This window comes from Eleutherodactylus coqui, chromosome 2 (genome assembly GCF_035609145.1).
Source record: "Eleutherodactylus coqui strain aEleCoq1 chromosome 2, aEleCoq1.hap1, whole genome shotgun sequence".
NCBI lineage: Eukaryota > Metazoa > Chordata > Amphibia > Anura > Eleutherodactylidae > Eleutherodactylus > Eleutherodactylus coqui.
This window is the reverse complement of record NC_089838.1, coordinates 327,680,877-327,692,855: the sequence shown is the minus strand read 5'-3', so window position 1 is coordinate 327,692,855 and position 11,979 is coordinate 327,680,877. Positions and strand designations below refer to the sequence as shown.

Here is an 11,979-nt window from a genome sequence, read left to right as displayed (position 1 = left end):
GACCGATCTCTGGCTTTCGCCGCTGAGCCTCCAACCGGGCATGGTCGTGTGTGACAATGGCCGTAACCTGGTGGCGGCTCTGCAGCTCGGCAGCCTCACACACGTGCCATGCCTGGCCCACGCCTTCAATCTGGTGGTTCAGCAGTCTCTGAAAAACTACCCGCACTTGTCTGACCTGCTTGGCAAGGTGCGCCGTGTCTGCGCACATTTCCGCAAGTCAACCACGGACGCTGCCAGAGCACCGACTGCTGTGCGACGTGCCCACGAGGTGGAATTCTACGCTGCACATGTTGGCCAGGCTCTATGAGCAGCGTAGAGCAATAGTGGAATACCCACTCCAACATGGGCGGTGTAGTGGTAGTCAGCCTCCCCAATTCTTTACCGAGGAGTGGGCCTGGATGGCAGAAATCTGCCAGGTCCTCGGAAACTTTGAGGAGTCTACCCAGATGGTGAGCGGCGACGCTGCAATCATTAGCGCAACCATCCCGCTGCTATGCCTGCTGAGCAGTTCGCTGCAAGGCATAAAGTCCGAGGCTTTGCAGTTGGAACAGGAGACGGGGGATAACAGTATGTTGCTTGATAGCCAGACCACCCTCATGTCTACATCTCAGCGCGTTTTGGAGGAGGAGGGGGAGAGGCAGGAAGAGGGGGAAGAGACAGCTGGGCACACTGCAGAGGGTTCCCATGCTGCTTGCCTCTCATCTGTTCAGCGTGTATGGCCTGTGGAGGAGGAGGAGCCTGAAAGTCATCTTCCTAGAGAGGACAGCCATGTCTTGCGTACTGGCACCCTGGCACACATGGCTGACTTCATGTTAGGCTGCCTTTCTCGTGACCCACGCATTCTGGCCAACATGGATTACTGGGTGTACACTCTTCTCGACCCACGGTACAAGGAGAACCTTTCCACTCTCATTCCCGAAGAGGAAAGGGGTACGAGAGTGCTGCAATACCACAGGGCACTGGTGGACAAAGTGATGCTATACTTCCCATCTGACAGCGCTAGAGGTAGAAGGCGCAGTTCCGAGGGCCAAGTAGCAGGGGAGGCGCGGAGATCAGGCAGCATGTTCAGCGCAGGCAGGGGAACACTCTCCAAGGCCTTTGCCAGCTTTATGGCTCCCCAGCAAGATTGCGTCACCACTCCTCCGTCAAGGCTGAGTCGGAAGGAGCACTGTAAAAAGATGGTGAGGGAATACGTAGCCGATCACACCACCGTCCTCCGTGATGCCTCTGCTCCATGCAACTATTGGGTGTCAAAGCTGGACACGTGGCACGAACTTGCGCTGTATGCCCTGGAGGTGCTGGCTTGCTCTACCGCCAGCGTCTTGTCAGAGAGGGTGTTTAGTGCAGCTGGAGGAATCATCACGGACAAGCGTACCCACCTATCAAATGCCAGTGCCGACATGCTTACACTCATAAAGATGAACAAAGGCTGGATTTCCCCAGACTTCTCTTCTCCACCGGCGGAGAGCAGCAGAACCTAAAGATTCTTTTCGCTGCAACCGCTAATAAAGGCACTCTTCTCTATCACCGGAAAAATGGGGCATTTAGCTTTGTCAATCTGTCTCTGACATTAGTCCTCCTCCTGCTACTCCTCCTCCAGAAACAACATGTCATCGCGCTGAACGGCCAGTTTTTCTGCGGCCCAAAAGGCTCATTTAGCAATGTTTTTACAATTTTTCAAAGTTTCAAAAGTATTGATACTTTAACATGAACCAATTTTTTCAACAGGGCTGCCTACAGGCTCTGTTACAAATTAAGCAACAGTGAGCTGTATCTTTCAAAAAAAGTTATGGGTTTCACCTGCACTCTTGGTTGATAAATTTTTCAGAGGTACACTTGCACTCTTGATACACTTATTTTTCGGGCCCACGCCTACACTCTTATCCAACTAATTTTTCCGGCCTTCGCCTATGCTCATGGTATCCCAATGTTTCAGAGGTTGGCCTATACTATTACTACAGAAGTTTTACTGGGGTCTGCCTGCCCATACTTCTGCTACAAGAATGTTACAGGGGTCTGCCTATACTGCTGCCACTTAAATGTTACAGGGGTCTGCCTATACTGCTGCCACTTAAATGTTACAGGGGTCTGTCTATACTGCTGCCACTTAAATGTTACAGGGGTCTACCTATACTGCTGCCACATAAATGTTACTGGGGTCTGCCTATACTGCTGCCACATAAATGTTACTGGGGTCTGCCTATACTGCTGCCACTTAAATGTTAGTGGGGTCTGCCTGTACTGCTGCCACAAGGATGTTACTGGGGTCTGCCTATACTTCTACAGAAATGTAACAGGGGTCTGCCTATACTGCTGCAACAAAAATGGTACTGGGGTCTGCCTTTGCTTCTGCTACATAAATGTTACAGGGGTCTGCTTATACTGCTGCTACAGAAATGTTACTTGGGTCTGCCTATACTGCTGCTACAAAAATGGTACTGGGGTCTGCCTATGCTTCTGCTACATAAATGTTACAGGGGTCTGCTTATACTGCTGCTACAGAAATGTTACTGGGGTCTACCTTTACTTCTACAGAAATGTTACTGGGGTCTGCCTATACTGCTGCTACAAAAATGGTATTGGGGTCTGCCTATGCTTCTGCTACATAAATGTTACAGGGGTCTGCTTATACTGCTGCTACAGAAATGTTACTGGGGTCTGCCTGTACTGCTGCTACAAAAATGGTACTGGGGTCTGCCTATGCTTCTGCTACATAAATGTTACAGGGGTCTGCTTATACTGCTGCTACAGAAATGTTACTGTGGTCTGCCTTTACTTCTACAGAAATGGTACTGGGATCTGCCTATACTGCTGCTACAAAAATGGTACTGGGGTCTGCCTATGCTTCTGCTACATAAATGTTACAGGGGTCTGCTTATACTGCTGCTACAGAAATGTTACTGTGGTCTGCCTTTACTTCTACAGAAATGGTACTGGGATCTGCCTATACTGCTGCTACAGAAATGTTACTGTGGTCTGCCTTTTCTTCTACTACATAAATGTTACAGGGGTCTGCCTATGCTTCTGCTACATAAATGTTACAGGGGTCTGCCTTAACTGCTGCCACAAGGATGTTACTGGGGTCTGCCTATACTGCTGCAACAAAAATGGGACTGGAGTCTGCCTATGCTTCTGCTACATAAATGTTAAAAGGGGTCTGCTTATACTGCTGCTGCAGAAATGTTACTGGGCTCTGCCTATACTGCTGCTACAGAGATGTTACTGGGATCTGCCTATACTTGTACAGAAATGGTACTGGGGTCTGCGTATACGGCACCTACAAAAATGGTACTGGGGTCGGTCTATACCTCTGCTACGTAAATGTTACAGGGGTCTGCCTATACTGCTGCTACAGAAATGTTAGAGGGGTCTGCGTAAAGAAAATAAAAACATTGAACAGTATTTAAAAACACACTAATGAAAAAATATAGAAACAACTTTTAAAAATGTACACATGTTAATTTTAAATGGGTGCCTTCTGGCAAAAGGAAAACAACTGTTAGAATCAAGAACTTTGGATTATTATTATTACTTTTTCTAACACTGTAGATACGAATGCCCTTCACTAAGAACATAACGGTACAATTATTTGGGTTTTAAAACGTATAAGGGTTAAAAGCAGATGGATTATAAATGGTCGATGGATCAAACATGGCAGCTGGGTTATTGTCATAAGAGGCAGGAGCCTGAAAACTAGGTTGCAAAGGATATGATGGCCAAACAGGGGCTGCTCCTTGAATGGGGTTTGGCTGGTTAGCTGGGGCCACACTATAAAAATTATTGTTGTTCTGGATTGCAATCCCCTGCAGGTTATTTGACAGTAAACACAGAAGGTTTATCAGCTCTGGCATACCCACTTCTGGCACCCCAGTGCTCTGCTGCCCTACAGCCGGAGCCCTTGTTCTGCCATCAGGTTCTCCTCTCTTTGGACATCTTCTAATATAGATAAGAATATGTCATCGGGAACATCCAGCTCCTTCTGTCTTTTTTTTATCTTGCAGACTTTTCTGGGACAAGAAGACCAACATGAATGGTTTAGAAGAAGTAGGACCTTTAAAATATTAGGATGATCATCATCAAGACCTAAGGGTTGAAGTTTGGAAGGTAATGGTTGGCATGCTGCCAGTGGAATAATGAAGGCTTCCATCTTATTGGTACTGATAATTACATATTTTAGTTTACAGCTGAGATAGGAATAGAGCCGACTATAGAACACAGCATCCCTGGAGGTCTGGGGACAGAGTTACAGCAGGCACATATCCTGGGTGGAAGCAGGCCAGATGAGATCCACATACTCCCAGACTGATTCTGGACTGATGAAGCCTTTACTTGTGATCATCTTTGGTAATTCCTGACAAAGATGAGTGGTATAGACAGAAACTTGCATTGCAAACACTTGAAATGCTTAATAGAAAACATATGTGTCACGTACCGGACACAGAAGAGGGAGAGGGGGGGACCATACCTATCGATTCCACCTCAGTCCTCGATCACTCTAGCGATATTGTAAGTGTGGACTCGTTAGAATTCAGGCTGATTTGTATCTGGCTTTCTCGGGGCTTCTGCACGCATGCGAAGCAAAAGCTCAAATCACCGCCTGATCCGTTCCAACGCACTCCAGAGCTGTACAATACCCATACAAAGCTGCCACCACCACCAATGTTCACGGGCATTGGACCCGATCTATAAATTATTACCACAATCTTCGGAGTATTATGGTTCGTTGTTAAAACGGACAAGGCTTGAACTGATAAATTGTAGTTTTATTCTAGAAAAGGTCTAGCTGTGCAATATATACAGAATGTACAAAGGTATACAAAGAAAAAGGTTGTTACATGGGAGAATAAGGAATACAGTATGAATACACACTCAGCAGATTTAAAATAAAACAGGAGAAAATAAAAGAAAGTTACCAGATTTTGGGATACACGGCCCAAAGGGGTCTGGGCTGCGGAAAGCCAGAACATAGGAAAGTCCATATACTGCAGTATAGCTCCGTGGATCGACAAATAGGACCTGAGGGGGCCCACATTTTAAAGGGTCCCTAGTACATACCTCCTCTCCGCCCCTTCTGAGGTCATACAGAGAATGAAGGGTTGGTCTTGTAGGAGATCTGAGGAATCATATTTATTTATGTTTGGACATATCCTACGATCGTGAGGATATGCCCGCCTAATTTCCGTTTATGATGGCACAGATAGCTTTCCCCTTGCGGTGTCGATAGAGCTATCCGACACCTAGACAGAATGAATACTGTGTGGGCACATGGACTTCCCATTGCTATGTCAGTCCCGGAACCTTGGGTCTCGCAAGGTGTTTGCTGGGACCGAGCCTGGCCAAGGGCCCGCTCACATCCTTCCCAAACAGGCTACAGCGGGTCCTGGTCATGGTTTCTTGCCCTTGTAAGGCCACCTCCTCCTCCTGCTTGGGGTCAGCAATGCGCATCATATATTTTCTCTCGTGTTACCACAGTTATCTGAGAAACTCGTTTGGGCCAAAGGAGAGGAGCTTAACTGCAATAATGAGACTTTCACTGCTGTACTAGCAGCATTTGAGTCTGCTTCATGCCCGCGATTGCCGAGGCTGTGGGCCGAAGCCCATGTCCCGGTGGAACTGCAACTGCGCCAGGTTGCGCCTGCGGAACTTTTTCCTGCTAATCCAGTCATTGGAGCACTGAAAGAAAACGTAACTGATTTAATGAGCCTGTTGCAGATGAACTAGCATCGAAGTCCGCTTCATGCCTACCATTGCTGAAGCTGTTGGCCGAGGGCCATGTCCTCGGCGCAGTGTAAGTCTGCCATGTTTGAGCACTGTAATTTCTTCATGTTTATTACTTTAATTTGGTTCCTTCTGCTCGCCTATGCTGTGGGTGCACACAGACTTCCCATCGCGGTGTTTGACCTGTCTGGCCCAAAGACACTGACTGACTTGGTTAGGGGGCAGAGTGCAGATGGCTTTCCCCTTCCGGTGTCGATTGAGCTATGCGACACCTAGACAGAATGAATACTGTGTGGGCACATGGATTCCCCATAGCTATGTAACTCATGCCGACGTTTGCAGCTCCTGACGGAGGTGGCACAGGATTGGAATGAAGGTCGAACGTCAATTTATCATTGATTCTCAACAGCGTTGTGGGCTATCGTCCCCCCTTCCTTTTCAAAGAAGGTCGCTACCTGGCCCTGCCAACCCTCTGCAGTGTGTGCCTCTGGTTTCTCCTCATGGCAGACGCACTTATAAATAGACATGAGGGTGGTGTGGGTATGAAGCTAGCGTGTGGCATGAGGGCAGCTGAAGGCTGTGCAGGGACACTTGTGTGCGCTGTGGACGCTGGGTCATGCGGGGGGTTGGGCAGCATGTAACCCAGGAGAAGAGGCAGCGGTGTGACCTGCAGGCAGTGATTATGCTTAGTTGGAGGTAGTGTGGGGCTTAGCTAAGGTGTGCCTTGCCAATGAGGGTTTGTCCTAAGTAAAAATTGTTAGGGGGGGGGGGCACACTCTTGCCGCTATTGTGGCTTAATAGTGAGACCTGGGAGACTAAGATGCAGCCCTGCATGCTGCTCCTCCCCTGCCGTATCCGTTTCTGTGGCGTTTCCATCACTTTCGTAGGTTTTACAGATTTTCACAAGTGAAAACCTAAGCGGAGCATGGGTCATATACAAAAATGCTCGAGTCACCCATTGACTTCAATGGGGTTCGTTACTCGAAACGAACTCTCGAGCATCGCGGAAAGCTCGACTTGAGCAACGAGCACCCGAGCATTTTGGTGCTTGCTCATCTCTAAAAACTACCACATGGGTAAAACTGCTAAAAAGTGTCTGGTCCTTTAGGACTGAAACACTCTGGTCTTTAAGAAGTACATCCAGTAGAGAAGCAAATGGCAGCATCAATGGTGTAGCAAAAGAATATAAAGTTTTATTGTTCCATACAGCAGGCAACGTTTCGACTTTTAGCAGTCTTTATCAAGCCTTGATAAAGTCTCTTTTGGAATCTTTCATTCATTTCTGGCATTTGTGCCAGACAAAATAGCGTAGTGGACTGCATTATTCTGCCCGACACAAATGGAAAACTACTTGTTAATCTCCCACTGGTGCAATGGAATTCTATGGTTCCACCTGAATCTCATTTTTGTCAACGGGCATTCTCAGCTGAACGTGCCTGCTTTCGTCAGATCGCAACCGCCAACCAGCTTGAGGCCCGGCAAGTACCAGTGTGGGTGACCGGCGTAGACGAGGATTCTTTACTGTAAGAGCAGTGAGACAATGGAACTCTCTGCCTGAGGACGTGGCAATAGCAAATTTGATAAATGAAGTTCGAGAGGGGCCTGGATATCTTTCTTGAGCGATACAATAATATATGTTACAGTCACTGATTACTTCAGAAGGTTTGTTGATCCGGGGATTATTCCAATTGCCAGACTTGGAGTCAAGAAGGAATTATTTTCCCTTAAATGAGGAAAATTAGCTACTATCTCATTAAGGTTTTTTTTCCTTCCTCTGGATCAATATTTTTCGGCCTTAGCTAGAACCAGGAAATAATCTAAAACATAATGTGGGTGCCCCCTAATATGGACATGTTCTCATGATCCTCATCAGATGTACCGTTTTCCATGACATGCACTTATAATTATCCACTGGAGGGACCTTCAGGAGACAGACCTTGTGTTTTATATGGTTTGGTCCACGCATGTAAATTCATTGCGTTATCCATCACTTTACATATAATCGATACCTTACATTGATTGTTTAGAGTCGCAGTTCCTTGTATATAGCCCCCACATCCTGGAGTTTTTGAATTATAACAACTTTATTCCCCAAAACAACCATGACTATTGCTTGCCAAGACTCTAGGTTGACGAATCCAATAAAAAGGGTTTCTAGATGATCCCTCATAGGTTTGATTTCAATACCATCAGTGTCTGGTAAATCCATAGTTAAAAATTCATACGGAACTTGATTAGGTCCACGTAGGGTCCAAGGGAAAGGAGACAAAGTAGTGGTGGATTCTCCATGTAAGGTGCATGGATTTCTCACCTGTTCCAACACGGCTTTCTTGAAGGATCAGTATGGTCACTAGGCTGTTCCAAGTATCTTTTATTGCTTTATTGTAATTATTTAGCAATGCAATCTTAAAGGGGTTTCAACTTTTTACAAAGCCTTTATATTAGACAATTTAGTGTGATCTGGGATAAGATTAGCTGTATTCTGTGGCAGACCTGGTAGCAAGTGTTCAGTTTCTCTGCAGCACCACCGCAGGAGACTTAAAGAATTACAGTGTTCATTGAAGTCAATGGGCAGTACAAGTAAAGCATGGACTTGTGGGGTCCTCCAGAGTGAAAGATGCTCTTCGCAGTTGCTCTCTGCTACGGTAGTAGATGAGTATCCTGAACAGAGGACTCCACTTTATTAACTTAGAATCTTTTAATGCAAACATGAAAATGAGTTTTATAACCTTAATCTTTCTGGTTCTTTGAGCGTCATAAAGTTTTATTTTGTCTAGAAATTTTTTGAAATACCAATTGGTTAAGAAATGTAGGACCTCCAGCGGCTCAAAGCCAATCATGGGACCATTGTGCTATATATTTTAGTAGTTGACATCTTCACTTGGTCCTAAATTCGGTTTAGAGTATTGCTGTATATTTCAGCTTCATCGCTGATATTTCATTTTTTAACGGTTGAATATATATCCTGAGGAGCAGCCGTGGGCTTTACAGCGGCATACAGAACCTGGGAGTCGTCTGGGGTACTCCCCTTACTCCTGTTGTTTGTCTTCTGCTGTAAGGAGGACACATTTAAGTGTGCATAGAGAATTCCCCCGGAGTCCTACAATAGAAAGAGGAAGAATGAGAATTAACTTGTCTACATCCCGTTGACCTCTTTGCCTATATAGCAGGAGATGTTTAGGCTTACTGTTGTATAGACAATTCATACCATCTATAATATATCAGAGATAGACAGAAGGGTAAATATGAGCTAGTACTGTAGGACCTGACTTTAATTGTGGTGTGTGCGTGAGAATATCCTGCATTGATTCTTTAGTTCCTCAACTCCATCCCACCCTCCACTATTTTGCATCGTGAATGGACACTCGATAACCAGACAATGGAAATGGACAAAAGTTTGTTCAAAAACTCTCCACGAGGTCTTGATGCTTTGTAGATGATTTCCAACCAGGGTAGACTTTTCTACAGAGTGCGCAGAGCAGTTAGGGCCCTTTTACATGGGCAGTGAATCGTTCAGATTCCCGCGATCCAGAGAGAACCTGGGCGATTATCGTTCAGTGTAGATGCATGCACAGACTGAATGACGAATGATTATTAGTTTGCGTATTGTTCATCAGTTTATGTATGCATAAAAACTGAACGACGATGATCCTGTGTAAACAGGCAGTCATTCATCTACGGAGGACAGCCTGTTTACTGTGAATAGAGACGTGAGGAGGTGGAACAATCTCCAGCCCGGTCCGCCCCCATTCACTAGCGACGATCATTCCTGTGTAAAAGTACAGGAAGGATCATCGTTGGGATGACATGTCAGACATCTGCGCCCAACAGGTCATCTCATGTAAAAGGACCCTAACATACACTGATAAGGAAACATTGGGACTATGAGCAATGTGAGAAATATGGGTAGTGCGCTGGGCACAGCTGATAATGTTATTTTAGGTATTGCTGTATGTTGTCACATAAAAAGGCTACTTTTAATTTACTATTATGTGGTTTGCACTGTGACCAACAATGCTTTGAGTCCCTGTGTGTGGGTGAACTGAGCATACCTCAACCATGAGTGCGTTCACATAGTCAACACTCAAGAACTGGAAACCCTTACACCATCTAGGTTTCCATAAAGTGGACCCATTTACAGTAATGGAGTAGACCCTGAATATGGAAACCCTATAAAGGAGCCCGACCTAAAGAGCTGCTTCATCCAATCATGAGAATAGTGTAAAGGCTGGAAAACATGAACAGGGCTCACACATCACTTTCATGTTTTTCACTGGGAGAGTTGGCCACAGACATGAAATAGTTGTTGGCCGACCATAGATTAAGCTCCAGACTCTACTACAAATGAGCTTTCATGGTCAACATAATAGTCACAACATTTCTGTAATTTGAACAGAGAAAACATTCTAGTTATCTTGGAGACATAAGATGTGTTTAACCATTTTTGGTTTTTCGTCCTTGATTAAAAAACAAAACACAAGTTTTCTGTATTTCCGTTTACATAAATGCATGATGGCTTGTTTTTTGGCAGGGCGACTTTTATTGTTCAATTGTAACATTTTATGTACCATATAATGTACTGAAGAAAACGTAAAATTTTCTATATGGAGTGAAATGGAAAAAAATCCCATTCAAATCTGCTTTTTTTTTTTTGATATTGTTTAAAAACCTCAGTACCCCACGGCTTAAATGAAGTTTAGAAAAGATTTGGGTTTTTTAATATATTAACATTATATACATGTAATTTATACTATTCATGGAGTTTATGCTACTTTTATACACGTATTTTATATTGTTCATTAAGTTTAAATATAAATGTATTATCCATTTAATCATATATATTTCTGGTGTTTCAAAGAGTTGATCACAATTCTTACTAAGCACATTATTCTCATAGTTTTACATGATTGCTACTAAAATCTATTTTTTGGATTATTGAAATCAGTTTTAAACCTTTAATATAAAAGTGTTTATTAATGATTCATCACTGTATGTGTCCTTAGAACGATGCAATGTGCAGGCCATTAGGGATCATGTATGTTCCCTACAAACAGCCTTCACTAGCATATTGTCTTATTGACACAGTGCAATAAAGTTGTTTCTGAATATGGAAGGCAACATGCGTTACATGGAATGAGCGTGCATGTGACAGCCTTCACACTGAGATTCCCCTCTGTGACATCAGAGGAGGACACACGGCGTCCTCCAACAGCAAGACTACTGATCATGTAAGAGTATATATATTTGTTTTATGTAACTGTGATGTTCTGAGCTTTAGAAAGGCATATCTGCCGAAACGCGTTGCTCTATATATTTCATTTAATACACAAGATTGATGATCCCGTACAATCTACTGGATCTTTGAATTGATAGTCCGTCCCATCCACACGAGCGCGCAGTACTGTTACACTTGTAACAGTACAAACAGAATAAAGATGTCATTTTTACTTCACTGAATCGTGCAAAAACAAAAATCTCCCAAAAATAGCAGAAGTGTGAGTTTTTCCCACATCACCTCACTTAAAAAACCCTTAAACATTTTTCAATACATTACTGGGTACGTTAAATGGTACCATTAAAAAAATAGAACTCGGACCATAAAAATCAAGATATGTCACCCGAAAAAAAAAGTAGGGATGGAAAAAATGAAAACAAAAAAAGGGCTGCAGTGGGAAGGGGTTAAATCATGATCAAGAGAAAGGAAATTAAAAACGCCTCCAACTGTCGGCCTTATTTGTAAATCTCACCTCTGGAGCCATTGGCGGAGCGCTGGCAGCGGCGGCGGCATTTGGCGTTGGCACTAAAAGAAAATAAACACTTTAAGTATAACATCCTCATAATGGAACAAGAGAGACATCTCCCCCCGGTATGCGACCCGACTCACCATTCTCAGAAGGATTCTGCTCTTTTAATGCGATGTCCCTAAAAAAAGGAAGCAGCTTAAGTAATTATAAACCTTTTATTACAGCGGACCAACGATTGAAAGCTGAATTCGCTCGCTTATCATTCATTTTATGTAAGCATGAAAATCATCGTTGGCTTGTTTTCTGGTCATTTATTTCAAACTCTGATTGTTCAGTCCTCAGAACCAGTGAGTGAGAACAACTGAACTACCCAGTTAAAAAAAACAAACAAACAAACAATATATCTTTGTGTTTAAACTGACCGAGTGAACTGTGACATAGTTTGGTCATTCGCTAAGGCGAGTGATTATCGCTACATGTGAAAGTACCCTCAGTTGCTCCTCTACTGCATATTGAT

At 44.2% G+C, this 11,979-nt stretch overlaps 1 protein-coding gene across 1 annotated transcript in view; it reads right to left on the bottom strand.

The window, feature by feature from the left end:
* Positions 1 to 4,748: 4,748 nt before the first annotated feature.
* LOC136613016 (uncharacterized) overlaps positions 4,749 to 11,979 on the bottom strand; it is a 45,043-nt gene continuing 37,812 nt past the window's right edge. Inside the window, exons 6-8 of the mRNA XM_066593813.1 lie at positions 11,603 to 11,640; positions 11,466 to 11,518; positions 4,749 to 8,818 (exon numbers count right to left, since the gene is read on the bottom strand). Coding sequence (XP_066449910.1) covers positions 8,657 to 8,818; positions 11,466 to 11,518; positions 11,603 to 11,640 — 253 coding nt within the window. The 3' untranslated portion in view covers positions 4,749 to 8,656. The remainder of the gene's footprint in view (positions 8,819 to 11,465; positions 11,519 to 11,602; positions 11,641 to 11,979) is intronic.